This window comes from Macrosteles quadrilineatus, unplaced genomic scaffold, assembly GCF_028750875.1.
Source record: "Macrosteles quadrilineatus isolate MER2022 unplaced genomic scaffold, UCM_ALF_1.0 Scaffold_3__2_contigs__length_128488019, whole genome shotgun sequence".
NCBI lineage: Eukaryota > Metazoa > Arthropoda > Insecta > Hemiptera > Cicadellidae > Macrosteles > Macrosteles quadrilineatus.
Window position 1 is genome coordinate 59,439,678 of NW_026542596.1, and position 27,460 is coordinate 59,467,137.

Genomic DNA, 27,460 nt, shown 5'->3' on the forward strand with positions numbered 1-27,460 from the left:
GTCAAATGTTCTAAAACGTACGAGAGTTATATTTTGCTGTTAGGTGTCAGGTTTTACCATAAATATCGAAATGGAAAAAAACTGTCGACTGTGGTTTCGCTATTGACCCGCGCACAGTTCAAAGAGAATTCAAGAATCAGATTCCGGTTTGGAACATTTCACATCGAACTATATCTAGGATTCATGATCTAAACAATAAACTATCAACATATGGTCCATGTACAGCTATCAAAAAGGACTCAAAAAGATCATTTTTATCATTGCTTCTTGATTAGATGGTTATAATATTAGGGGTAAATGTTGACGACCCACCCCCTCCTTAAAACCAGATCTCAGACGTTTGTAAACTTAATAAACAATACAAGTGTAAAGGGGGTTTTTATTAGCCGTTCAATTATATTTTAATGTAAAATTTAAATAATAATACAAACCGTTTTAATCTTCGGGTTGCTGGATATAATCATTGACTATACACAGTAAGTCTATGGGTCACTCGATGAAACATATTGTGACAGCAATTTCAATTTTACATATTTTAAGTTGGTGGGACATTGGTATGAGCCTGAGAGGCCTTTGAGTGCAGCACATCTAGCAAATCAAAGCTTTTTTAAACTATTTGTTTAAAATATAGTCAATTTACAATAACAGTTCGTTTTGGTAGTACAACAACAGTACTAATTACAATTCTGTGTTATTTTTACGCATTTCTCTCCACTTTCGAATACTATCTGCCTACTTCTACCTAACTACAAGGAACTTGTTCATATTTCAGGCACATTCCCAGGTTGTCTTCAGGGTTCTCCGCTCTCAGTCCTGGACCAAACTGTATCTTGATATTGAAGGGTTTTATGCTACCTGGAAAATTAAAAGAAAATTTACAAGTCCATCATAGTGTAACATAATTTTTAATTAGTCATAAGTTATTAGGTATACTTCCGTATCTGTTGGCACAAACAACCGAATGAAAATATCGATTATTCAATTGTTTCATTCGATATACAATTTGGTTGGTTAGGTTAGGTTAACCTTACCTAACTAACCAAACGATACATCGATATATCGATCGATATTTTATTCGGTTGTTTGTGCCAACAGATACGGAAGTCTACCCTAGTTATTTGCTATTATATTTTAAGATGTGAAAGGAAAATAGGGACTTTGTCTCCGGGGTCGACCAGCTTGATTTTCGTACACTTATTAAATATGTGGTTAATTCTCCTAAAATAATGTTTATTTTATCAGTTGCAGCAGGAAAGGTTTTTCAAATGTATGCAAGATCTTAGGCCAGTAGCAGTAGCTTCTTAGTTTAATCTCAGTGCAATAACTTGGCAGGTGTTTTGTCATGAACGCGTCACTTTATGGGCAAAATTACTGACCAAAGGTGCAACGATCCATGTTTGAAGCGAACAGATTTCAACTAATATGGATGGTTGCAACACATTTGAAACTAGTATTATGTACCACTCCCCGAAGATCAAATCTACTTCAACCTCAGAAACTTTTAGAACATACAGCAATAAGAAATAATTATTTGTGTAACTAGTGTGCGAAGTTGCGCGGATTAGAATACGTTGCGCTCGCGTAAACATTACTGTATTATTATTCCTACAGTTACCTGACAAAGTGATCATCCTTGCACTGATTATAGCACGCAAAGACGCAAATTGCCGCATTTACTTACTTTTCCCACACTCATTTTACTTTACCGCATTCCAGTATTCCAATCAAACAACACAAAACAGTGTGCTTTTATTAGCCACGTAAATCGTGTACGCTTGAAATTAAGTTGGCAACACTTAAAGATACTACGACTACAATCAGCTGGTGCAGCGTTTCCAATTTCGTTCAAAACTTGGATTTAACCAAACCTAAAAACGTGTTGTATAGTGATTGAAAGACTAATTATATGTATGATTTTTAGTAACTGTAGGAATAATTTATTTTTCTAAAAAAATACAACCGACTTCAAAAGCTCTAAAAAGAATGAAATAATTTCAATAAAGTAAACTTTTGTATTAGGCAAGCTCACGTATTTTAATTCGGCGCGGCTCTATGATGATTTTTGATACAAAATTGAAAGAGGGTGTCCATTTTGCAGGCGACTATCTATAACTAAAGGTGTTAATCTGCATGTCTTTTTCATAGTTATGCGTTAAGTGTTATTTTATTACCGTAATCAGAGATCGGCATTATAGTGGTATTAAAGAGTATCTTTAAAAAGATTATAACGCATTTAAATGTTTCTAACTTGGAAAAGTAACGTTTTAATACTAAACTAGCTTCTTTTCCCTATCATAATATCAAACTAAATTATTTTCCTATTCATATCATTTGTGTGTGTTATTTTCATAATGCATTTATTCTGAAGTAAACATAAAATACAAGAAAATATTTCCTTTAATATATAAAAAAAACAGTTCAGTATGTTTTTTTATATATTTATGTTATCCAGCTACAATTTATTGATTTTCAAAATACATACACAATATTTAATTTCAATCATATTTGCAGTTTGAGCCGCGCCGACTTGAAATACGTGAGCTTGCCTAATACAAAAGTTTACTTTATTGAAATTATTTCATTCTTTTTAGAGCTTTTGAAGTCGGTTGTATTTTTTTAGAAAAATAAATTATTTCATGATTTTTAGTGACTGTATAATTTTTTATATATTAATTACTTGAGGTTTTTTGATAAGCAAAACTGTTTGAAACAATCAAAAGTTCCACAGAACAATCATTATTTTAAAACTGCTTGAGTCACCTGTTCAGGTTACATAATCAATGGGTATGAAAATAAACATGTTTACATATTCCTTAAGAAAGAAAGAGTTGTCCATTATATTAGGCCTAATGAAAAACTAATTGTCTTTTCTAGATACATTGAAATGTCAGACATCATCGTTTCCTGCAATCGGTGTACTTCTACCTTATAAAAAGAAATACAGTAACGTCTCAAGCCTTTTGGAACAATATGAAAGTTATTCCTCAGCTACCAGCACTAAACAATCTCTCAAAAGTAAAAAAATTGGTCGTTAACACGTATAGTACCTTTGGAAAATATTATACAGGGTGAATAAAAAGTCAAGACCCCCCCCTCTAATATTTTTCCAAGTAAATATACAGAGATATCCTTTTGGTGGTCGAGCAATCTTAGCAGGAAGTTTCATTTTATCATTTTGAAATTTTTGAGTGTCCCCCCAAAAGGGGGGATTTGGGGGGCAACTCAAATATTTTAAATATAAACCCCCTTCAAGTGACACCTCATTTTGAAGTGTTTACAAAAACTTAAAGAATGGTGAAAACTAGAGGTCGCTATCCCTTCTCTATCCAAAATGGTAGCCCGTCAAATGTTGTGGAAAATCAATGGTAAAATGTTTAATATTGGCTGTCATTTTGGATAGAGAAGAGATAGCGAGCTCTGGTTTTCACCATTCTTTAAGTTTTTGTAAACACTTCAAAATGAGGTGTCACTTGAAGGGGGTTTACATTTAAAATTTTTGAGTGTCCCCCAAAAGGGGGGGATTCGGGGGACAACTGAAAATGTTTCAATAGAAACCCCTATCAAGTGACACCTCATTTTGAAGTGTTTACAAAAACTTAAAGAATGGTGGAAACCAGAGCTCGCTATCTCTTCTCTATCCAAAATGACAGCCAATATTAAAAATTTTACCATTGATTTTCCACAACATTTGACGGGCTACCATTTTGGATAGAGAAGGGATAGCGACCTCTAGTTTTCACCATTCTTTAAGTTTTTGTAAACACTTCAAAATGAGGTGTCACTTGAAGGGGGTTTATATTTAAAATATTTGAGTTGCCCCCCAAATCCCCCCTTTTGGGGGGACACTCAAAAATTTCAAAATGATAAAATGAAACTTCCTGCTAAGATTGCTCGACCACCAAAAGGATATCTCTGTATATTTACTTGGAAAAATATTAGAGGGGGGGGTCTTGACTTTTTATTGATATGTAGGTTATAGCTCAGAGTAATTACTCTGAGGTTATAGTAACTGGGTAGAGAATATTAATAAACATTCCACATCTGCAAATGAAATATGTATATGAAAGATTGGTTCAGCTAAAAGTGGTGCAAGCCATGTTGGTGGTTTTGTTTGATCAAGATATAGCCTAGTCGAAATTGCAAATCATCTCCCTCTAGGACTTTCCGAAGCAGGCATAATAGTATTGATATATAGTAACTGGGTAGAGAATATCAATAAACATTCCACATCTGCAAATGCATATTAGTAATTAAAATATTTAACACTTTTAAGACAATTGACGATTATGCACTGACTGTATACACAAATCAGGTCAAACGTTAAAATACATTTTTTATAGTAACCAAAAGAAAATGCATTTCTCAATGTAATTCATTTAGGCTCCATGGCAAGAAATAGTTTATTGATCAATATGAGAAGAATTGTCTGCAGCTTCATTTAAATGGTTTCAACTAACAGCTGTAGGAATGTTATTATTATTTATTGCCTTCTCTGCACAAATGTAAACAATCTGCACAGATGTAAACAAAATAAATGTTGAATATTTAAGGTTTTCAGAATTTTTCACCGAAACTAATATTATACTTAAACATAATATATAAGGTACCAAATAGAAACCCTCCTGGTTATTTTGGTGGTGGAACCACACTGATCGGTAAAAGAATCACAGAGAAATTGGTGAACATACATAGAAAAAAAAAAACATCGCCACAAACAAATTGAGAACCTCCTCCTTTTGTTGGTAGTGGGGAAGTCGGTTAAAAATATAATGTGTAACACTAAACAACACGTTGCTGGTTAGGTTAAATCCAACGAACGAAATGGGAAACACTGCCCCAGCTAATCGTTGTCGTAGTGTTGCCAACATATTTTCAAGCGTACACGGATTACGTGCCTAATAGAAACACGCTTTTTGTGTTGTTTGGTTATAATACTGGAATGTGGCAAAGAAAATTAGTGCAGCAAAAGTACAGTAAGTAAATGCAGCAATTAACTACTTTTCGTGCTATAATCAGTACAAGCAACCCCGCTTTGTTTTATAACTGTAGGAACAAGATATTTAAAAATGTTTTGTCAAGATATTTGACATTTTGATTTTTTGTTGTTTTATGTTTGTTTAGTTGGGTGTCTACAGGTTACTGTACATTACTACATTGCTACATTGCTACATTGCTACATTGCTACATTGCTACATTGCTACATTGCTCTACTCACTCTCTATCCTACAAGGCGAGACCCCGGGCGTACACAGGGTGTCCCCGCAGTGAAGCAGGTCACATATCCCAGGACCTCCTTGGGGCTAAAACAACAACACTTAATTGGCATCTTTCATTAGACAATTTCAGACATTCTAATGCTATTGTTATCCGTAGGGGGCCGCAGACGCCAGGTTTTGCTTTTGTACTCGATTAAGTCAGCAATAGGACTTTTGTATTTAAAAATTAGTTTATGTTCTTTCATAAACACATGTCAGCAAGTCCAATATTTATTGTATTACATAGATTGTCCTGTAAGTATTTTCATTTTATTTTGACTCATAAACATATTCAAAATCGATTGCACCTACTTTCAGTTCACCCTGAATGTCACGAAAATGACTCTGGAATTAAAATTAAAAACAATATCACCAACAAACAAGACGATGAGAGGCAAGATAAAACGATTTGATAGGTGAAAGGGAGCAAAGAGAGAATGTATTGGTTATGATTGGTTTTCCGTTTTCCCCTTTTCTACCGTAGTGATGCAACGACTTATCGAGCCGGTGGTCATAGAATTTTGTGGAATATGGCCGATAAGCAGTTTAAAAACACTGACAAGAAGAACTTGGTGCCAACAATATCGTCTTTCTTCTTCTTATAACATCAACAACGCTATTTTTCCTACTCAGAGGACAAGAGTTCATGTTCACTTACTTGTTAGCAAACAACTGCTACCTTTGCAGCGCATTGCTGAGAGCTAGGAAAACACAACCGTGCAACGCATTGCGTTGTGCGGAGAGAGGTCTACAGTACGCAGAGCGCTCCGCACAAAATGCGGAGCTAGGTAAACCCACCTCAACTTACCGTCAGAAAGTCCTCGCTGTCACAAGGCATGATGACCCTGTCGTTACAACCCTGAGCTGCTGCTGCCATGGAGTCACTCAGGGGGAGAGGTCCAGCCCCGGACCCAACAGGATCTACAATGAAATCTCTTGTAGACATGTTTTACTTTTAGCTTGAGTGTGTCTTTCAATTATGATTTTTGGCACAGGTTTAAAGGGGTTTTAGAAATTTCCAATACATTTACTAGAGAGTTAATAACAATTCCAGCTCTCTACATTCATGAACGTCTGTACACAAGCAAGCATCTTCCTAGGAATCAGGATTCCGACAAGCACCATACTACAGCAGCTAGAGACAACAAACTTCCTTTCATTTCAACACAAAATTCCGTAGGGTAATATACCATTATATTGACTGCAAAATGCTAAATTCTCCCTTACAGCACATGAAAAACCTAAAAGGAAAAAGGAACTTTGGTACTGGCTTGTAAATCAACCAGTGTACTCAATAAAGAAAACCAAATAAATATTGTAAAGCAAGAACAACTGTCTATTCTATGTATATTAACGCTAAATGAACTAATAAGGATGTTAAAATAAATTAATAAAAGCTAAAAAAAGGGATATTACGGAGAAAACCCCTTATTGTGTTATATATTGTTAGGTATACTCTCTACTTCCTGCCATTTTAAGATAAAAACATATGTTTTATTAATTGTTATGATCTATTTATATTACTTGTTTTCTTTTAATCAGTTTCGTTCTCAACCATGTTAATAAACCATCCATTGTTTTTCATATCTTTTATTAAGTAAAATAGACTTCCCATTTCATATGAAAGTTTGAAGCCAAGAAAATAGATGAAGTTCAGGACCATCTCACCAGAGTTTACTAGTGAATTGGGTTAAAGTTGGTTAGTCTATGGTTAAATCTATATAATATTAAAACGAAACAGTGTTTTTTTATTTCACGATTCTGAATCAACCACTCGACGGATTTTCATGATTTTTGTGTTGAAAGAAAGATAATTTTGAGAACTAGGGAATGTCGAAGCCATAATTTTAGTTTAGGGTCCCAGTTTTTTAGAAATTAAGTTTTAATTTTAAAAAAGTCTAGCAGCCGACGCTAAGATTCTAAACTAGCTTTTAGCATAAAATAATATGCTTAACATAACAGATGTAAACATTCAGCTTTTGTGTCACAAATTCAGCATTTGGATAAAAATGTAAAGACATACTTAGGGTTGACTTATTTATACTATGTGTAATGCTAATAATTTAAACGTTCAATTCTTCTGTAAGAGGATGACAGATTAATTAAATATACATAGTAAAATACTAGGATGTTCAAATTATTTTTTAAAGCAATCTTTGTAATCTTCGATTTGTTTTAGAGCAATATAATTTGTTTTAACCAACAGCTGGTTAAATATAAACTATGAAACTATGAGGTTATTTAATTTACTCTTATTTTGTCATTGATTATAGGAAATAAGTAAGATTAGTAGAGATAATTAGACCACAGTTTAAAATAGTTTAGACCATAATTAATTAAACCACAGTACAAATCGAGGCTCTGTACACGAGTCTTAATGAAAAGGATAAATGCAAATTATTTTACTGCTCCACTTTTCAAGGAAAGAATAGAAAATTAACAATGTTCACATGTTTTAATTCTTCATGGTAGCTTTTTGTTTACAATTAATGTTTGTCTGCTTTAACTTTGTTTGGATTAGGCCCGGAAATATTGATGTCATAAAAAGAAGATCAAGAATAATCAGGAATCACAATTTTAAATTACCACCACAACCTCAGCCGGGTTTTATACAAAGATAAACAGATGGATGACATAGATTGAACACAACGTCAACATTGACCTAGGATACTGCAATTAGACAAACCATCCTTTTATGAAATCGTGTTCAGTTGTGTTTACGTTTGGGGGTGCCTATATCAGCGGTGGGGCACACGGGAGGGACATCTTGTATTAATTAAAACCAAGGCAGTATTATAGCAAACAGCTGATTGATTTATCACTTAACACAGAATTGTCATTAGTAGGCGACCATCTCAACAGATTGCACCACGTTTTTTTTATTCAAATTTTTACATTACATGGGAAGTCTAATCTCATCAATCTTACAATCTATCATTAACATATATAAATAGATTATAGATACAGTAGGTGTATCAAAGAACAACTAAAGGATAAAATCGTAAAACTATAAACCAAATTTAAGAGTATGATTTCTGACTACGATATCAAAAACTGGTTCTTATTTCGTTCCTAGAACGAATCTTATTTTTTTTGTAGTGATGAGAATTTTTGTTTGGTTTACTCCTAACTTGAATCAATCTAAAAAACAGTTGTAACTGAAACTCACTTATGAATTTATTTTAACCGAATTTTAATTTCCTACCGTATTTATTTATTCGTTATCTGTTAATACTCATTGTAACAACCAACAAGTTTTACATTCCCATCAATTTAAGTTTTCCTCCAATAATCAAATATTTATTTTGAAGAGCATGCATCATTTTGGCAGTGATTGTTGTATGCACTTTTTCACGAATTTGTTTCAATGTTTACCTGCGAAGATCGCCGGGCTCATCCCTCCAGTTCCAATGTCGTTGCTCAATATGGAAGGTCCAATTTTAAAGGAGTTGTCATCACAAGGTTCGTATACAATGGAACAAACGTCTAGGATCAGAAAAAAGATACTGTTAAACAGGAAATTAACTTAACAAAATTGCATTTCCAACCATACCCTATAAGCAGTGTAAAAAAGGTTAACATTTATACTAAAATAATTATTATCAATTCAAACTATCTCATTATTTTAGAATGGTGGTATTACAACATTCGAGACGTAATTTAAATTAAATTCCTTAATAAAAGATAATTAATTATAAAAGAGAATAACTTATTAACTCACTTTCCTCTGACCGGACGCATATATTGTAGTCTTGGTTAGCAAGATGGCGTCCGTTGATTGCGTAGTTCATTGTTTGTATAATTCCTGAAAAAAATATAACATTATTTTTACAACTGTAAAGTGAATCAACAATGCAAGACATAACTTTACCTCGAGTAAATTAAGATACAGGATTTTCTAGTTTTGTATTTCAGGTCAGAATTGCAGTTTTTCCTTGGACACAGCAGAAATGAAACATAATTATGCGTTAGAATTGTGCGTCAGGGCAGGGGTTTATTTATTCACCGAATAAAAAAAATATTAATATACCCCTGCCACAGCAAACCTGCAGACTAAGCGAATTTCCATTTGCCTGATTGGATTTACACTAAAATGTCTCCTTAAAAATATCACATTCCTTATTTAAATAGAATTTATTTAACACTTACTTAAGTTTGCTGCAACAGGGAGGGTAAAAGTGTTTTTTTTTATGTAAAATGTTAATAGTTAGTAAGAAATAAAAACATTCTCAAAATTTGGGCAAAATATGTTAATACAGTAAACAAGCAAACTACAACAGTTTACTTATCTCCATAAGAATAACATGGGAATTTTAAATTTAAAATTTTTGGAATTTTCTCCGTAACCATTAGGTGCATTATGACGCTTCAATATACTAAATTATTTGTTTTTTTAAGCTCTACAAAATAGTTTGGAAAGAAATTGCAAAATTTTATGTATTATGAGTCAAAAATGGGAAAACCCCATTTTTACCCCATAAAACCCCCCATAAACCCCCGTTCCCATGGTCCGATCATGCTGGTTCGCGAACTCGTTCGAATAAACGTAGGTTTACATGTTTGTACCAAATTTCATCAAAATCGGATGGTTTTTGCTCGAGTTATCGCGCTAACGGGCACATATATAAATAAATATATATATATATATTAATAATTGGAAACATAATAACATTAAGTACCCTTTTAAATTCATTTTAATTAAGAAACGACATGTTTCTTAATACAAATGAATTTAAAAGAGTACTTAATGTTATTATGTTTCCAATTATTAATATAGTAGTAGCCCTAATCACAACCATACTTATTATATATATATATATATATATATATATATATATATATATATATATGAATTTGAACGGGTGGTGTTTTTGGCCTGTAGGGACCTCAAAACGAAAAAAAATCGGTCCCGGGTCCAGGTCTTACCATGAGTACTACGGTAATAGCTTATTCCCTATATGGGAAATTCGCTAAAAACAAAACTATCAAAGGCTAAACAATAGTGTTGTACATTTTTCATATCACAGAATAGCTTGGCAAAAGTATTTTTAACGTGACTTAATAGTTCAATAATTATTTTTCTTCCACAATTATCTTGGCATGCCTCGTCAAGTATATTCCAAGGCTTTTTGGAACTGTCTACCGACTTCAGCAGATTCTCTTCCTTCTTTCCATAAAAATGATTTCCCTTGTTTTTGACGTAAAATATCGTATAGCCCTGGCTGGTGCGTCCCTTATGTGGTCCTGGCGTTGTTTTTTGCTAGCTGACTTTTTGGGTATTCTTTTTGATAAGGTGATTATGAACTTTCATTATTTAAGAGTATTTAGACTATAGGTTTGGTATAAGAGAAAAATGTGATAAAGGTTTCATAAGATAACTAACTATAAACTAACTATAAGATAATTAACTGTTTCATTTCATAAGGTTTGGTACAATCTATATATCTATCTATATATTAATAGGCAAGCATGTTTTTTTAAAACCTTTTTTCTCAGCTCATGTGCATCGCAGGAAAAATCTTCGAATACTGTTAGAAAGATATTTTTCTGTAGGTGTGCAGGATTCCTTTAAAAATTAAAATAGGCTCAGAAATAAGCACAAAAAAAGAATTTGAAATTTGAAAAAAATTAACATGGGCTTTATGGGTTTCTATGCTGGTGACGAAATAACAACGAAATATAAACAGAAAAATCAAAACAAATTGAAGAAACTCCAATCACATGTTTTATTTACAGTATGGGGTGAAAATAGAGAAGTCTGTACATTACAAATCTTTGGTCGAGTTTCGACCACTGGACGACCTCTAGTACTTATTTAATACGCAAGCAGATTTTTTGTGACAATTACTCCTCCGAAACTACTGAACCGATTGACATGTTTTTGGTGTCATTGGAAAGAGCGTAACGTGAAGTTGTGCAGGAAACTTTTTTTATAATGAAATAATTAGAGAGTGAGGCCCTGGGGCCCTTTAAAGTTTCGTATTTCTCCATAAGATTATCATGGGAAACAAACATTGTTATGAAACTCCAGCTGTTGTCAGAAATGCTGTTATTCTGCTATTTAATTTAATTTGTTTACAAAGGAGAATTGTTTCTTGGTGCCATGTGGTCAATGAATTATACTTTTGCATATATTTTAAATGCTATACACTATATAAAATTATAGTACTGTAATACATTAAGATATCTTAATCTAAATAATCAATAAGCAGGATTGAGCCTTTGCCTATATGTTTCCTGGTAAGTGTGTTGTAACTGTTTCTCATAGTATATTATAGTATCTTAAAATAAAACCGAATTATTCTGTTCTGCATTCTCACCCCGAAGCGAAGCACGGGCAGAGCAACTAGTTTTATATTTAAAAAGTAAGGCCGTTAATAGAGATGTGTTGAGCTAACTTGGTGGTTACTAATGACAAATATTTCGTTTCAATTTTTTTTACAGAAAATAACTATTCCAAAAATAGTAAAACCATTTCTAAAATAGTAAAACTGGAACTATTTGACGCCACATACCTGATTTTCCTTGGTAGAACTGAGAACACCCTGCAGGAACTCTGTTTCCAAATTCAATTTGAGAAATCTGCAAATAAGTTAATGTGAATATCAAAAATAATAATTAATTACAGCTTGCCAAAAGAAATCTGTAAAATAGGTTTTTAATTTCCAAACAGAGTCGTTAGCATTTACAGATACATACAATCATATGTTTATTGAAGATTGAAATTAGTCGCTAATTAAATTATTCTAATTACTTGCCCTAACTTCCCAGAGGCGAAACAGGTTTGCTGCAGTGAGGTTCATCACGAGTTCTACAGTGTCTGAGTTGTTGTCCACTTCGTAATACACTGAAACACGGGGAAATAAACTTGTTAGTTCCATAAGCATAAGTGACTTTAATTATTGACTAGCTACCATATTGCCTACGAAGATTCTGCACGGAAGGTTTTCTGAATGTGCAATTCGAGCAAACTACTTTCTAAAAGGATCCTCCTAGCAATAAAACAGCAAAAGATCTTAAAAGGATAAAATTAATTTAAAAAGGATTTTAAAGAAATCATTTTATTTTCTTTTTGTCTTTGTTTTTGTTAAACAATAATATCGGGAAATTTACTTCAATAAGGAAAATCATTCACGAACGAAATACTCGTAGCATTTAAGTAATATAAAGTTGTTTCTTAGTCTAATACCAGTTTGGTATTTCTGATAAATAATATAAAGAGACCAAAAACAGAATATAAACATGATTTCTTGTGATTACTAGGACCTCCCTTTTATAGGCAACATTATTCCTTTTGGTCTCAAAATTTGCTGTAATAAAAAAATGATAAATGTTTGGTGATGGTGTAATAACTCAATTTTAACTTAAGTATTTGTTAAAGCTTAAAGTTATCTTCCGTTTTGGTATTACAATACATGTTTGACCAGGCAGTTGTATTGTGTCTTTTTAATTCTACATTATATACATGTATTCTTGTGAAGTTCAAGATTTGTTTTTATTCATAGAACATAAATATAGCAATTCACTGATGACTTAACTTAAAAAGGATTATAAACAATCATTTTATTTTATTTTTGTCTTGTTATTTATGCCAGGAAAGTTTGAACACGTAGTCCTGTTAATCTAATGTCCAAATTTTGACTGCACTATAACCTCTTGGCTACACACACATTTTCGATACGATTAAGACATAAAATTGTGATATAAGTCATAAATTGACGTTCCCAAAAGTTACAATCTATTTTCATAACTACTACCGTTTACACTCATTCTTCGCTCATATTTTTCACCTAGGTGGCGTCCCCATGACATAATGATAATAATGAACATTATTTATATTAAAAATATAAATTTCGATAAAAATCATAAGGCTTTGGTTACCCTATTATTTATTTTACAGTAAACCGTAATGCTTTTAGACATATGAACACAATTAATCAGTTTACTATCTATGGGGAGAACCTATGAATAAGAAGCAGCCTATGTTAGTTTTACAATACACACTACGATATAAAAGGCTCGTACCTTAAATTACTCGTTTCGTTAACACTATTTACGCGGGTTGCGTACACTACTCTACCCTGTGACAGTGTTTTAATTACTAACAATCACTACTCATAACTTCTAAGAGAGGTTATGTTTTCGTTTATAACCTCTCATTGCCACTGACAGTGTTGCAACGAAGCATTGTACCAAACACTAATTGCACCACTCAACAATTAAATTGGCTTGAACAGCTGATTAGTTGAAGTTCAAATCGAAAAGTATATAAAGTATTACAATTTGATTGGTCCGTTACTTGTGGTGTTATGAGTAAAACTATGCTGTTATGAAAGTAAAAAGTGCTTTTATGTGAAACTTTTCAATTCCAAGAACTGAACTGAAACGCAAACGGCTACTTTTAAAAACGGTCGTAGGTAAAATAACTAAACCTCTGACAACTTTTGCAGCTTTCGATTTCTGATTTCAGTGATTTAACTTTTTAACTAAGTAACATTAGGACTAAGTATGAAAGCCTAAAACAAACCAAAACATCTTATGGTATAAAAATTATCGTATCGATGTCCAATAGAAAACGGAATTTTAATAGTAGAACACGCTTGTGAAAGGCTATTTCAACTGTCAATTTGAACACTAATATTGCTACAACTAGTCCATGTAAATGGGATGTCTAGTATCGAAAGATCGTATGATGTACATCACAATAGCAGCATAACTACCTTATAATCACATTTTACCTCGATATAGGATCGGGATATTGTTTCCGATTCTAGGTTGATTCCAAAAATAGATGCGTTTTACTATTGGACCAGCAATTAATTATGCTACAGTATAGAGTCTCGAATGTCGAAATAATAAAATAATCATGTCAACATTTTTTACATGTTAATGGTTTTCATTAGCATTAATTTTCTGACTATTCGACGTTGCCACGACTGTTTTTGATCATAATCAAAACTCTACAGTACTTGTACCTAACAAAAGTATGGAGTTGGATGGTAACAAGGCTAGGGTTTGGGGGTACAGTTACGCAGAGAACCTGTAATATATTATCGGTTTAGATATCGTTATACTCAAGGAGGCCACCATTGGGATATCGGAAACGGTAAGAATTAGAGAAAAATGTAAATGGGGGACATTCCTTTATTTTTTGTGGCAGTTAAAATATGATTTTCCCACTTGTTTAGGAGTTACAGCCTATGGAAAAATGACTTCTGGTATACATTTTACATCATGCAGCTCCTAAGTAGGTTTATAGCGAAAATGCGAAGAGTAAATAAGTCAAATATGTCTTAAAATTGCATCCACATTCCAAAAAGTCCATAAAATTCGATAAAAATATTAATTCTATTATTTAAAAATGGCGGCCATTTTCCAAAATGGCGGCAAACTTGAAAAGTGGAAAACTGTGTATTTTATGGTCTTAATGGAATGTGGATGCAATTTTAAGACTTATTTGACTTATTTACTCTTTACTTATTTACTTTATTATTTACTCTCTTGACTTATTTTTTTTTTGCATATTGGGTATCAATTATAAACTCTTATGCTCTAGATGTGTCTTTTGCGGGTTTGGATTATACCCTGTGAAATCCCTTCGTCCTATAGGCTTTTAAAATTTCATAGTTTTTGCTGAATTCTGTTGTCAATCATCTGAACTTTTTCAAGTTTACATTTGTTTTTATCAAAACAGATGGCCATAATAAAATCTGGTATGGATCCATACGAAAATAAGGTTATCTGTAGTAGTTGGTGATGTTTCAGTAAATTCAAGTAAAATTATGTAATATTTTTTATATAAAGAAGAAAATTACTTAAGTTATAGATATTGTGTTGTTGGAGGATTTTGTGTTTTCATGGTATGTTCAGGGAATTCGAGTAAAATATTGTAATGTTATTTGTCTAAAATGTAAAGAAGAAAATTACTTACGTTATATACAGGGTGTCCCGGAACTCTCTACCAATATTTTAGGGCATTGCTCCTGGGTAAGAAACATACCTAAATATCATATTTAAATTGTCCGGAAGTCCTAAGTAACTCACACAGCCGCCATTTCGTTTTTTTCAGTTATTAATTTTTTTCTAAGGAATGGTTAAACATACAAAATGGAAACTTTGCACAAACATTTATGACAACTAGAAAAAGCTACAAAAAAATTATGACGATTTTTCATATTCATAAAACAAAATGGCGGTCATTTAAAATTGTGTTTCTGAAATAGCTCAAACACCGTTGATTTTATAAAAATTTTAAATGACCGCCATTTTGTTTTATGAATTTGAAAAATCTTCATAATTTTTTTTTAGCTTTGTCTAGTTGTCATAAATGTTTGTGCAAAGTTTCAATTTCATATGTTTAACCATTCTTTAGAAAAAAAATAATAACTAAAAAACGAAATGGCGGCTGTGTGAGTTACTTAGGACTTCCGGACAATTTAAATATGATATTTAGGTATGTTTCTTACCCAGGAGCAATGCCCTAAAATATTGGTAGAGCGTTCCGGGACACTCTGTATATTGTGTTTTTATTGAATTTAATTAGTATTCATTGTAATTTTATTTTCCTAAGATGCCTCGAAGCACAGAAAACATACTATTGTGTTCACCTTTATATCAACTACTGTATATGTCAAGTACAACAATCGGGATGCTTATTTTGAAGCAAGTGGCGCTGGTTGGTAGTTATATTTTAAAACTAAATGAGATGCAATATTAATACAAAACAAATTATAATTGATAAATATTGATATTTAAGCCGAAAATATTCGCAGGTCCTCTATGGAACTCTACTCGTGTTTGCACTGTTTCCTAGTAAAACTAATAGCAAATTGGAGGATTGTGTTAAAACGCAAAAATCCAAAGTCCTCCAATCAACTATAGCAACTAGCCATTAATTTGTACTGTAGCATAAATAGAATTTGTCTTGACCAAAACCACTAGTAGCTGTCCAAACAAAATGATATATTGATTTCCACCCAATGTAGTAACTAGGGAAAACAAATAATTGTGGTTACTGCTTTTAATGACAGGCTTTCTCATCAACAAAGGCATACAAGTTTAAACAAACAATTAAACTGAAACCTTTAGTTCCACAGGTTATCGGTGGCTTCATTGCATGTTTCCATTTACAGTATACAACTGTATACTGCAATGAACACAGACAATTGGTAGAGTTTATTTGGGTTAGGAGTCTAATTACTCAGGTTTATGCTAGTGCGGATACTTTGTGGTTTAAAAATCAGTGGGTTCATAATTATCATGTAATCAGCGTTTATAAACTATTGAAAAATTAAATACTGTTATATAAGTAAAAAGTTACAAGAAATTAAATATTTAAGGTGATTTTAAACTATCTATAAGTAGACATACCGATCGCAGCTTGGTCTTCGGGAAATGACTATACTATACTGTAGTCTGTAAGATGGAGCCTATCTCCTGAGCCTCGTCTAGCTAGGACTGACCCGGGCCTTTACAGCCATCGACCTTTAAGAAGACGTCGGTCGATGTTTCGGATGCGTCTCAACCATCTTTGGGGAGAATTAAAATTCAACAACTAACTGCCATCCTGGGAAATTCAACAGTCATCTCTATAAGAGTAAGATTCGGGCGGGCATTAATTGCGCCAACGGACCTGAGTTAGGTAGTCGGGTATTGAATTGCACCAACTTCTCCAGGGAGCCACCCGATTTGACTGTATAATTGAGTAGGTTAGGTTATGTTAGGTTAGGTTAGGATGACACGTAAACAAGGACATTCCCTCTTCCGGAAACTCACCCCTACCTGACTTGGGCTTGGCGCAACATTTTTGGGATTGAGGGCTTGGCGCAATTAACGAACTCTTTGGCGCAATTAATGCACGACCTAAGATTCAACGGGATTGTACAGGCATGCCTACTTGCATTGACGATGGTGTACGTCCTGTACAGTATTAGTGTAGATACTTGTATGTTATCTTACCGTGTTGACCACTGTTCTGACCACAGATGGACATTGATCGGCCTTGTCCGCCCAACATGTAGAACACGTCTGTATCACACACACCGGTCTGTCTGTTTGGCTGACCCTGCGATTACAACAGTGGTGATAAACAAAACAAGCCGAAAACAAGCTAAACACACCATAAAGAAAATATATTAAGGAGGAAATATAACTATACAGCTAGGACAACTCCAAGAAATGGTTGTATGGGTCAAAATGGAGAGAAAATCGAGGATGAAACGTTTTCCAAAATCGCTTTGTCAACCAGATATCTGACATTTTGCGTTTTACATAAACATGTTTATCAGGATCAAAAAGATTAAATAAAAAATAGCCGAAATATGACGATTCTAGGAAAATAAGGTGCAATCTGACTAGGCCTTATTCTACCTAGTTTTACAACATAAATTGTAATTTCTCAGCTAGTTTTTACCCGATCTTTATTAACTTGGTGTCGTTTGTTGTTAATGTAAAAAGCACAAAATAGAGGATAACCGGTTGATAAAGTGGTTTTGGAAAAGTTGCATTATTGAGTTTCTCTTTATTTTGGCACATAGGACTATTTGCTGGAGTTTGTCCTAGTTGAAGCTGGACACCCTGTATATATTAGTGATCATAAAAAGTATTTTCTTCCATTGCAGCAGGAATGCCCATTTTTTATACGTGCGTTTTTTATAAAAGCAGCCCTTTTCTCCCTAGGGCTCTACAACTGCCTACTAAACGCCAATATTTAGAATGATTTTAAAATGTGCCTTAACTAGGTCGCAAACCGCATTGATATTGAAGAGTTACTGATTCACATACTGTCTTAAGTGGAAGACGACTACCGTATTGCAATTTAGTGTAGGTGCATAATACAGTACAACTAGGAACATTTGACATTCACTGGTGAAATAATATCTCCGAAAAGAAACTTGCTAAAGGTGAACTATCCTTAATTTCCAAAATTGAGAAACCAAAAACGAAATGTCATCGATAATTTGTGTATTCTAACTACTTTCTATTCAGTGTTTACACATTGTTAGTTGCTACAGTTTAGACCGTACCAGGTTGAAATGCACAAAGTCTAGTCGTATCTGGCTGATCTCTGCGTCCATTTTCTTCACCTTGACCGAGCAAGTCTGGTTGGCTCTGGTCAGACTAGGGAAGTCTGGACTCATGAAGTAGGTGATGTTGTTCACTATCTCGTCCCCACACGTTGCCGTGACTGAAACCAAAAGGTGTTATGAGCTAAATGTTTGAGCTAAATGTTTATGCTGTTAGAGAGAATTTTTATAAAAGTGTGGACCAAGCGAATTTCCATTCACCTGATTGGATTGTCACAAAAATATTTCCTTGGCAAATCAGATTTATTCCCTATCAACATAACGTTTAATGAGTATTTAGAGTATTTAGGTTTCCTGATACAATGAATGTTATAAATTTGTTTGGCAAAATGTTAATATCTTGGTATAAAAAATTACCAAATTTGATCAAAATACAGTAAATCCGTTTACTAACTACAGTTCACTACATAACTTAATAATAACATGGGAATTTAAAATTTTATAGAATTTTCTCTGTAAATATTTGGCAGAATTTATCCTCTATTTTCTAGTGAGGGAAACCCATGTTTGTACCTCAGAGGATATAAACATTCGATATATTCAAGTTCTTTGCTGTATTTTGAGCTCAATAAACGATCTTGAGCCTGCAAAACTTCATTTTCTGCTCTTATTGTAAAACCACTACAGTACCTTATTGCACATGTTATATTTCTTTAAATTAGATGAAGCACATCGTTCTCTAGATGGACACAATACGTACAATATGCAATTAAGGAGTAAGAGTACTTAAACATTATTTCATAGTCAAGCTTTGCAAAAGACAACAACACTCGTATTTTGAAAAACACTGTAAATTGAAAGGAAATTCTTAAAACTGAAGCTACATTGTAGTTGTTTAACTACAAAACTACGTTGTTTCTGGGTTATAAATATTCTAGTTACTGGAAACGTTCTACTTACAGACACAGCAGACACCAAAGCCCAACGCACATGGTCCGTGGGATTGGCCATTTTGTATCCGGCACTCGTACGTGTTCATGCAGGTTCCTGCAAGTCGAAACACATTTGAGTCCAATAAAATGTGCTCTCACCTGACCTCCTGAAGTAGACTGCCTAACCTTGATGACCAAGAGATAACCGCGATGGCGTTATCCAACTAATAAAAATACTATCAGACTTTTCGGGTGTGTACCATTTTTTCAATGGCCGTTTCCCAAAGATATATATTCGAAATGAAATGAAATAATTAAATATTCGAAACATCCCCTATTGTTTTTTCATGTTTAGGGTTTTCATGTTAGTCTTTAGAGTGATTTCCTTGCGATTTTAAATGTCTGACTTCAGTCAGTATCAGCTCATTTCGTCTTCTAATAATTAATTAGTAACCTATTAACCTGCTATTAACCTGCAGTAACCTGCTATTTATCAGCATTAATTTACTTATGTAGATATGTAAACCATCTAATATGACATCACGAATAATTATTCATTTATTTAAATCGACTGATTTCCACCGATAAAAGACAAAATGAACTTGAGCGCAATATCATCCCATGTTATTAATCTAGTTCGAAATAAACTATGTGAACATTTTAAGACTTTTACAATAGACATATGGAATTAAATATACACTGACAGCAGTGCTGCAGTTAGCTTAAGTTCTGGCGTCCACCGCTAGGGACGCCGTTTAGTTGCGGCGCACGAGATACGTAACTACACTGCGCTCCAAGCGGTGGACGCCAGACCTTATGCTAACTACAGTACTGCTGTCAGAGTCAGTCTATGCTTTTACTGACGTTACCGTACCTGATCTTCGGCCGTCGTCTGCTAGACATTCTTCGCTGACAGGTACGGGGAAGAAGTTGAGCACTGAAACAAAATACAACAATTAACTATAGTGCAACAACAAATAATCAATATACAAACCCTACTGCAACAAAACTAGAGTAAAATCACTTAAAACTAATAAAACTAGCAGATTTACCAAGCTCCTTAATTAATTTTGGGATCGAATCAACTGATTTCAAGGTGACGATCTGATTTCTGGTAAACACTCGCCTACCAAGCTTACTTTTGTTATACACTTAAGTGTGCCGTGTAATCTACAGGGTGTTCATAAAGGGGTGTCACAACTTTCAAAAACTAAAAAAATAATAAAAAAAATAATAAAAAACAGGAACACTTTTATTTTTTATTGTTAATTCCCTATCAAAAGATACCAAGTTCAAAAAGATCGAATAGCTGAAATATTACTATTTTTAGTTGTAAAATGGGATAAAATGAGGCTAAGCTAGTCAGGTTTGTCCCATTTTGCAACTAAAAATCATGATATTTCAGGTATTCTTCAATCGATCTTTTTGAACTTGGTATCCATTCTTTAGGAATTTTAGTCTAAGGATTTTGAATGGCCAAAATTTTGTTGATTTAAAATGCAATCACACTATTTTTTTATTGTCTCTCGACACAATAAATGTAAGTTCAAAGTTTGTTTTCCGTAACTTGAATAATTCTTGAGATATAAATACAAGTACAAAATGGCGGCTAGGGACTAAACGCAATTTTTTGACCTATGTTTATAGTAACTTTTTTTATGAAGTTTGTGACACCCCTTTATGAACACCCTGTATAGACTTAGGAAATAAAATTCAACAAAAGTTGTTAAAAATAATCAAAGTGAAAATTCATGACATATTTTAAATCAACTTGTGTTTATAAAAATAGCAAATCAGACCAGTTTATCCCCAACACAAAAAATAGAAGACAATAATGAGTTTACAAAAAAATTAATTGGTAAACATCGACTTAATAGTATACATTTTTATTTGATTATCTTGTACGTATATATGATGCCTTAATAATAAGCCATTGATTTAAAAAATGCAATTCAAACAATTAATTGGATAAATACTCTTTTCGATTAATGTGTATACACCCCTCATAATCCAATACTGTAGATCTGTTCCTAAAATCGACAAAAAAATACCATCAGGGTGGATTTTTTTCCCATCGACTACTAACATGTAGACAAGTCTCTAGCCAAAAGTCCCCATCCCTACCCCCTTGCTTTTTCCCCTACAGCCCACCAAAGTTTTTTAGGGTGGATAAATGCAGTACTTTGCAAAACCACTCATATTTCAGTAACTATTTGAGATTGACCTAACATCTTGCTGTTTTTAGATTCTTAAACTTACGGTCTAAAAACTAGTTACCTAGGTGTTGTGGTTATTTTACTAGTTATTTCTATGTTCCATAATAAAAACACTATTTTTTCATTATATTCTGAATAATTAAGATATAATGATCCAATAATAATAATTATTAATAAAGCGTTTTTATTTGAACATTTTCTTCTTTTCATAAAATGATATATGACTTGGCGTAACTTGCACTTACCATGCACTGTTAAAATACCCCTGCCGCAGCAAACCTGCCGACCAAGCGAATTTCCATTTGTCTGAATTAATTTCAAATTAAATCTATTAAAAAAAAACATTCGGTTTAATGAGTACCTAGGTTACTACGAGGAAACTATTAAATTAATAGCATAGTATAAAATAAATAAATTTTCCATGTTTTGTCAAAATATATCCATAAACAAGCAAACTACAAAATTTTACAATATTCCCCATAAGAATAACATGGAAAATTTAGATTTACAATTTTTTAAACTTTCTCCGTTACCAATAACCGTACATAAACACTTTGAAATACTAAATTATGTGTTTCTTAAAGCTCTTTAAAAAGGTCTGAAGAGAAATTTTTGAGGGTCAAAAATTAGAAAAACCATTTTCCCCCATAAAACCCCGTTTCCATGACCCGATCATGCTGGTTCGCGAAATCATTTAAGTGTATCCCACCTTACACCTTTAAACCAAATTTCTTCAAAATTGGACAAACATTACTCAAGTTATCGCATTTACGGACTTAATATTTATATTAATAAAAAATAAACCATAGTACCTTATTTAAATATTTTTAAAGACTTATGCATTTCGATCTCTTATATAATATATAAAAAGACCTCACATATATAAAAATTTGAACGGATGGTGTTTTTGGCCTTTGGAAACATCAAAATGAAAAAGTAAATCGGTCCCGAGTCTAGGTCTTACTATGCTACCTACGGTAATAGCTACTTCCATATAGGGAAATTCGCTAAAAGATTAATATTAATTAATATTCACTAAGGTAATTAAAATTACTTAGAAGGAAATCACTGGTTTGATTTCAAGCGAAATCTATTTTGGACCCAGATAAATTTTGTAATTGGAATAATGATAATATCAACAAAAGATCTATGTTAGATATTAAAAAGATCACGATTTGAACAGTTTCCTTGCGAAAAAAAATACCAATAGTGATTGAAAAAAATTAGTAAAAATGGAATAAATGTTATCAACCAAATGAATGGTAAGAGAGATAGCAAGAAAAACAAAATAACTAAAACAAGTTTCAATTGACAAGTGATCAGTTGATAGGTGCGAGTTCCAAATAAATGACAGGTTCCAGTTTTCTCCAGGCCCATTTATAATGATCAGTACTCAGAATCTCAATTTGCGTACGGTTACTGAACTCTCGAGTTTTCAAGGTTGTTGAATCGTTCCTAAATGTATGAATATTGTGTAGTCCTAAGGTCACTTCAAATCGATAATCATTTGACTTAATGGTTCCCCATATTCCTCATAGCATTATAAATAAGGCACTATACTGTATTTGTGAAAAATTGTCAAATAAAGATCGTTACTATGCAGTCGATGTGTGTCAATAACTTTTATGCTAACTCAATTGTATATATTTTATTTTATTAATTTTAAATTATTTTCTTCTACTTCTTTTTTACGTTGATAATAAACTTTGCTTTGTGATCCTATTGTAATAAACACAATTTGATTTGAAATACGACATGAATTTAAAACTATAATTTTTGTGAATGAGTTTTTTTGTTACCTCAGAATATAAAGACACGTGTGTTCATTGTTAAATTAGGATCAGGATTAAGAGTTTTGATGTATGTACCTACAAATCTAAAAACAGTAGTTACTAATGTATTAATCAGCTTTGTGAATAATCAACTATTTATTCTATACTTGAATATAAAAACTGTATACAAAATGTTATGTCGGCATAATAGTTTTTACAATTATAATAACTACATTTAATTGAGATTTTTAAATATTTTTCTTACCTATAAATAAACAACAAAATATTAAATTGCATATGTCTGGCCAATTTATTGATTTGTTTATTCATCTGACCATCGTCAATTCCTTACTGTACACTAGGTTTTCATCGGTGTACTCCAGAAAAATTTTGTTTGAAGACGAAATTAAATAGAATATTTCATCATTCAATCCGTGCTACAAATCTTATATCATGACCATTTTGTGTTCCAGAAAATAACATGGTCTAAAAAACAATAAGCGGTTTTGGAGGTTGTTGACAATATGTCTTATATGGTTTAGCATTAGCGGGCAGGTCGTTTTCTAAGCGGCCGAACTATAGTTAAGCATTTATACTACTTTTACCCATACCAGATGAGTCAATTATTTACTATTATTTTCACTAGTTTAATAATGTATGTACGTAAATCAATCTGTTTGTTTAAAGAAAAAATAAGTAAAAAGGAAACAGTAGCAAAAGCAAGCCACAATTCAAAAGTAGTTTGCTATTAAAGGTGTTTTCGTTATGTACATTTTTTATAGTAACAAAACATGAGTTGTGGATTGTGGTAATCAATAATCATTGTATAGTTTATGGGCATTATATAAAACTAAAGGTCGTCCAGTGGTCGACAGCTCGGACCAAAAATATGTAATGTACTTACTTCTCTATTTTCACCCCAAGCTGAAATATAACATATTGTGATTGGAATTTATTCAATTTCTTTTGAATTTCTGTTTATATTTCGTTGTTATTTCGTCACCAGCATAGCAACCAATAAGGTAATTCTTTAAAATTTATTTGTTGGGCTTTTTTTACCCTATTTTAATTTATAAAGGGATTCTGCACATCTAAAGGAAAATATCTCTCTAACAGTGTGCGTAGATTTTCCCTGTAATGCACACGAGCTGAGGAAAAAGGTTTATAAGAAACATGCTTGCCCTTTAATATAGAAAATTCCAAGTTTACTTATAATGCAATTTTTAAATGTTTAAACTCTTTACTATCTTTCCTGCAGCAGCAAACCTAAGTACTTAAAAAACAAAATAGCCTATTATAACTAAATATTTTGTAAAATATAAACAGTTGCTGTGGCTTTTAACAACTAGAAACCCTAACTTCAATATAAACCACCGATTAATTATAAAAACTATTCATCGATATAAAAACTAGCCAAAATATCATTTTACTGCTTTCCAATTTTTATTTGTTGATTTAAAAAGAGCCCGATGAGTGCTTATATAAGATGTCTTAACCAATATCGCTTCTTTTAAACATTTAGGTTTGAAGGTTTAAAGATACACAGTGCAATAATTCATAAAAATGAATTAAAATTACGTATAATTGGCATAGAATAACAAATTAAATGTACGTTCCACGAATCGCCCGCTTGAAAATTGTTGAACAAAAGAACGATGAACCTTTGCTCATATGAGGTAAATTAATGACTACGTGAATTGCACACATCAGCTTTTCCATTCTGTAGCAACCACGCTGATTAATTTTACCCTACTTAGCCGCAACAACATGCCATCTCTTGTGGCTTTATTTTTTATTTAAAATTACCAAACATGTTTTCTCTATCCAAGCAACACAATCTGGTATTAGTGAGTTTGGATTTTTCGTTTATTCATCAATTTTGTTATCAATTGTCAATTTTAGTACGATTTTCACTAAAACATTTCTTTAAAATTTTCAGATTTCTTCCCAATTTATATAACATTTTGTTTTTTAAGTACTTAGGTTTGCTGCTGCAGGAAAGATAGTAAACAGTTTTTTTTTTTTTTTTTTTTAGATTGGAATAAAATAATTGAATTTTCCAATCAAGATTTGTCCATAAACAAGCAAACTAAAATAGTTCTTCATAAGAATAAAATTAGAATTTTAAAGTTTCGATGTTGTTTTAGTTATATGTGTAGCCATGCAGCTACAAAAACGCTTGAATGCGGTGTATCATTTGTTATTTAAGTTGTACAATTGGATTAGATTCAAAATTACAAAGTTTCATTTTTTGAGAAAAAATTAGACAAATCTTTTTTAACCACAAACACCATTCTCATATCAAAGACCCACCCCAATATCCCATCATGCTGGTTCGCGAACTCCTTCGAATTAATAGGTATGAATTTGAACTATGTTTTTTAGCCTCTGGGAACATCCAAACTATAAAGTAAAGCGGTCCCGGGTCTAAGTTGTACCATAAGACGGTAATAGCTAATTTTCTGTTTGAGAAATTCGCTAGAACACGCGGAAGATAAAAATTGACCGCAAAGATTGTTCTAATTTTATTTTTGACAAACATTTAAATTTAAATGCAATGTCGATTTATATAACGTACCGTATTTAAGTGGTGAAATCCAACAACTGAACGTTTAAAATACCCCCGCCGCAGCAAACCTGCAGACTAAGCGAATTTCCATTTCACTGATTGGATTTACACTGAAATGTCTACTTAAAAATATAACATTTATTCTTGATTTAAATAGAATTAGTTTAACAAGTACTTAGGTTTACTGCATCAGGGAGGGTAAAACTGTTTTTTTTTGTAAAATGTGAATAGTTAGTAAGAAATAAAAACATTTTCCAAATTTGGTCAAAATATGTTCACAAATAAGCAAACTACAACAGTTTACTTATTCTCCATAAGAATAACATGGGAATTTTAAATTTACAATTTTTTGGAGTTTTCTCCGTAACCATTAGGCGCATAATAACGCTTCAATATACTAAATTATTTGTTTTTTTAAGCTCTACAAAATGGTTCGGAAAGAAATTGCTAAATTTTATGTTTTATGGGTCAAAAATGGGAAAAACCTATTTTTACCCCATAAAACCCCCCGTAAACCCCCGTTCCCATGGTCCGATCATGCTGGATCGCGAACTCGTTCGAATAAACGTACGTTTACATGTTTGTACCAAATTTCATCAAAATCGGATCATTTTTGCTTGAGTTATCGTGCTGACGGACACATATATATATATATATATAAATATATAAATATATAAATATATAAATATATATATATATATATATGAATTTGAACGGATGGTGTTTTTGGCCTCTAGGGACCTCAAAACGAAAAAAAAAATCGGTCCCGCGTCCAGGTCTTACCATGAGTACTACGGTAATAGCTTATTCCCTATATGGGAAATTCGCTAAAATGAAGTATGCAAAGCACATATTAACACATAACTCTAGTAGCATAATAAGAGAAGTTATAATTTTGGAATTTAAACAAAAGGATAAAAAAACGAATGTGAAAGAGAAGTTACGAAAATGAAAATAAGATCCTAAATATTTTACAACTACTAAAATTTTTACCCAAGTAATGAGCAAATCAATTAAGATGATGAACGATGAAACATAGCGTATGTTACAACTTTGAACTTAGTTAGATTAAAAAAACTAGATTATATTTTCTTTTTCTTTTACATTTTGTATATTTAGATAATGACAATGAGCTTAGTGTTTAAATACATCTGTCATTAAAATATTTAAAAAGTGTATGCCTCTCCCTCTCATGGATTCTCTTACCTATTTAATTATTAAAATTTAATTGCTCTAAATAGTGAACCGTACTCTAATATCAATACTTTATTTGTATGTCAAGTGTCTTTTTTTACCTCTAGACGTCCTTTGTAGAAGGTTAGACGTAGCGTTGTACAGTCGGGGTAGCAGAGGAAGTGGTGAGGGTGTCGGCCAACATAACACCACCAACGGCACATAGGACCATGACAGGACCAGCAACACTGTAGTACACACCATCCTCCGCCTGTAGCGCTAGCAGCACTGACGCTGCGCTGACCGGGTCAAGTTCACATCTGGGTCGTGTTTTGTCATTCGCACGCCGGGAATTTCCGGTTCCATGACGTCGCGATCTCTTGTTAAAATAAGGTTAGAGACGCTCCTCCTTTCTACTGGAGAGATTCTGTGCTGATCCGTTGTTTGGGATGGAGTATCGGAAAGTTTAATATGGTGGATTGAAAGAGTCAGGTCAAAGAAGTTGATATTATTGCTGG

General features: G+C 32.7%; 1 protein-coding gene across 1 annotated transcript; it reads right to left on the bottom strand.

The window, feature by feature from the left end:
• Positions 1 to 383: 383 nt before the first annotated feature.
• LOC128989235 (uncharacterized) lies at positions 384 to 27,206 on the bottom strand. The gene is made up of 12 exons (XM_054411107.1): positions 27,065 to 27,206; positions 20,087 to 20,149; positions 19,241 to 19,327; positions 18,281 to 18,441; positions 17,214 to 17,319; positions 12,014 to 12,102; positions 11,771 to 11,837; positions 8,977 to 9,060; positions 8,668 to 8,741; positions 6,064 to 6,177; positions 5,216 to 5,300; positions 384 to 855 (listed from the first exon to the last, which is right to left on the bottom strand). Exons 1-12 carry the CDS (start codon positions 27,204 to 27,206, stop codon positions 743 to 745), a joined length of 1,185 nt encoding a protein of 394 aa, XP_054267082.1. The 3' UTR covers positions 384 to 742.
• Between the last annotated feature and the right edge of the window lie 254 nt (positions 27,207 to 27,460).

Bases quoted from the DNA above. Each gene is read 5' to 3' on its own strand.
- LOC128989235 (XM_054411107.1), bottom strand. From the start codon at position 27,206: ATGGTGTGTACTACAGTGTTGCTGGTCCTGTCATGGTCCTATGTGCCG. The intron at 18,442-19,240 runs GTAAGTAGAACG...TTTTGGTTTCAG, and splicing joins CTTTGGTGTCTGCTGTGTCT to TCACGGCAACGTGTGGGGAC. The intron at 17,320-18,280 runs GTACGGTCTAAA...TTGTAATCGCAG, and splicing joins ACTTTGTGCATTTCAACCTG to GGTCAGCCAAACAGACAGAC.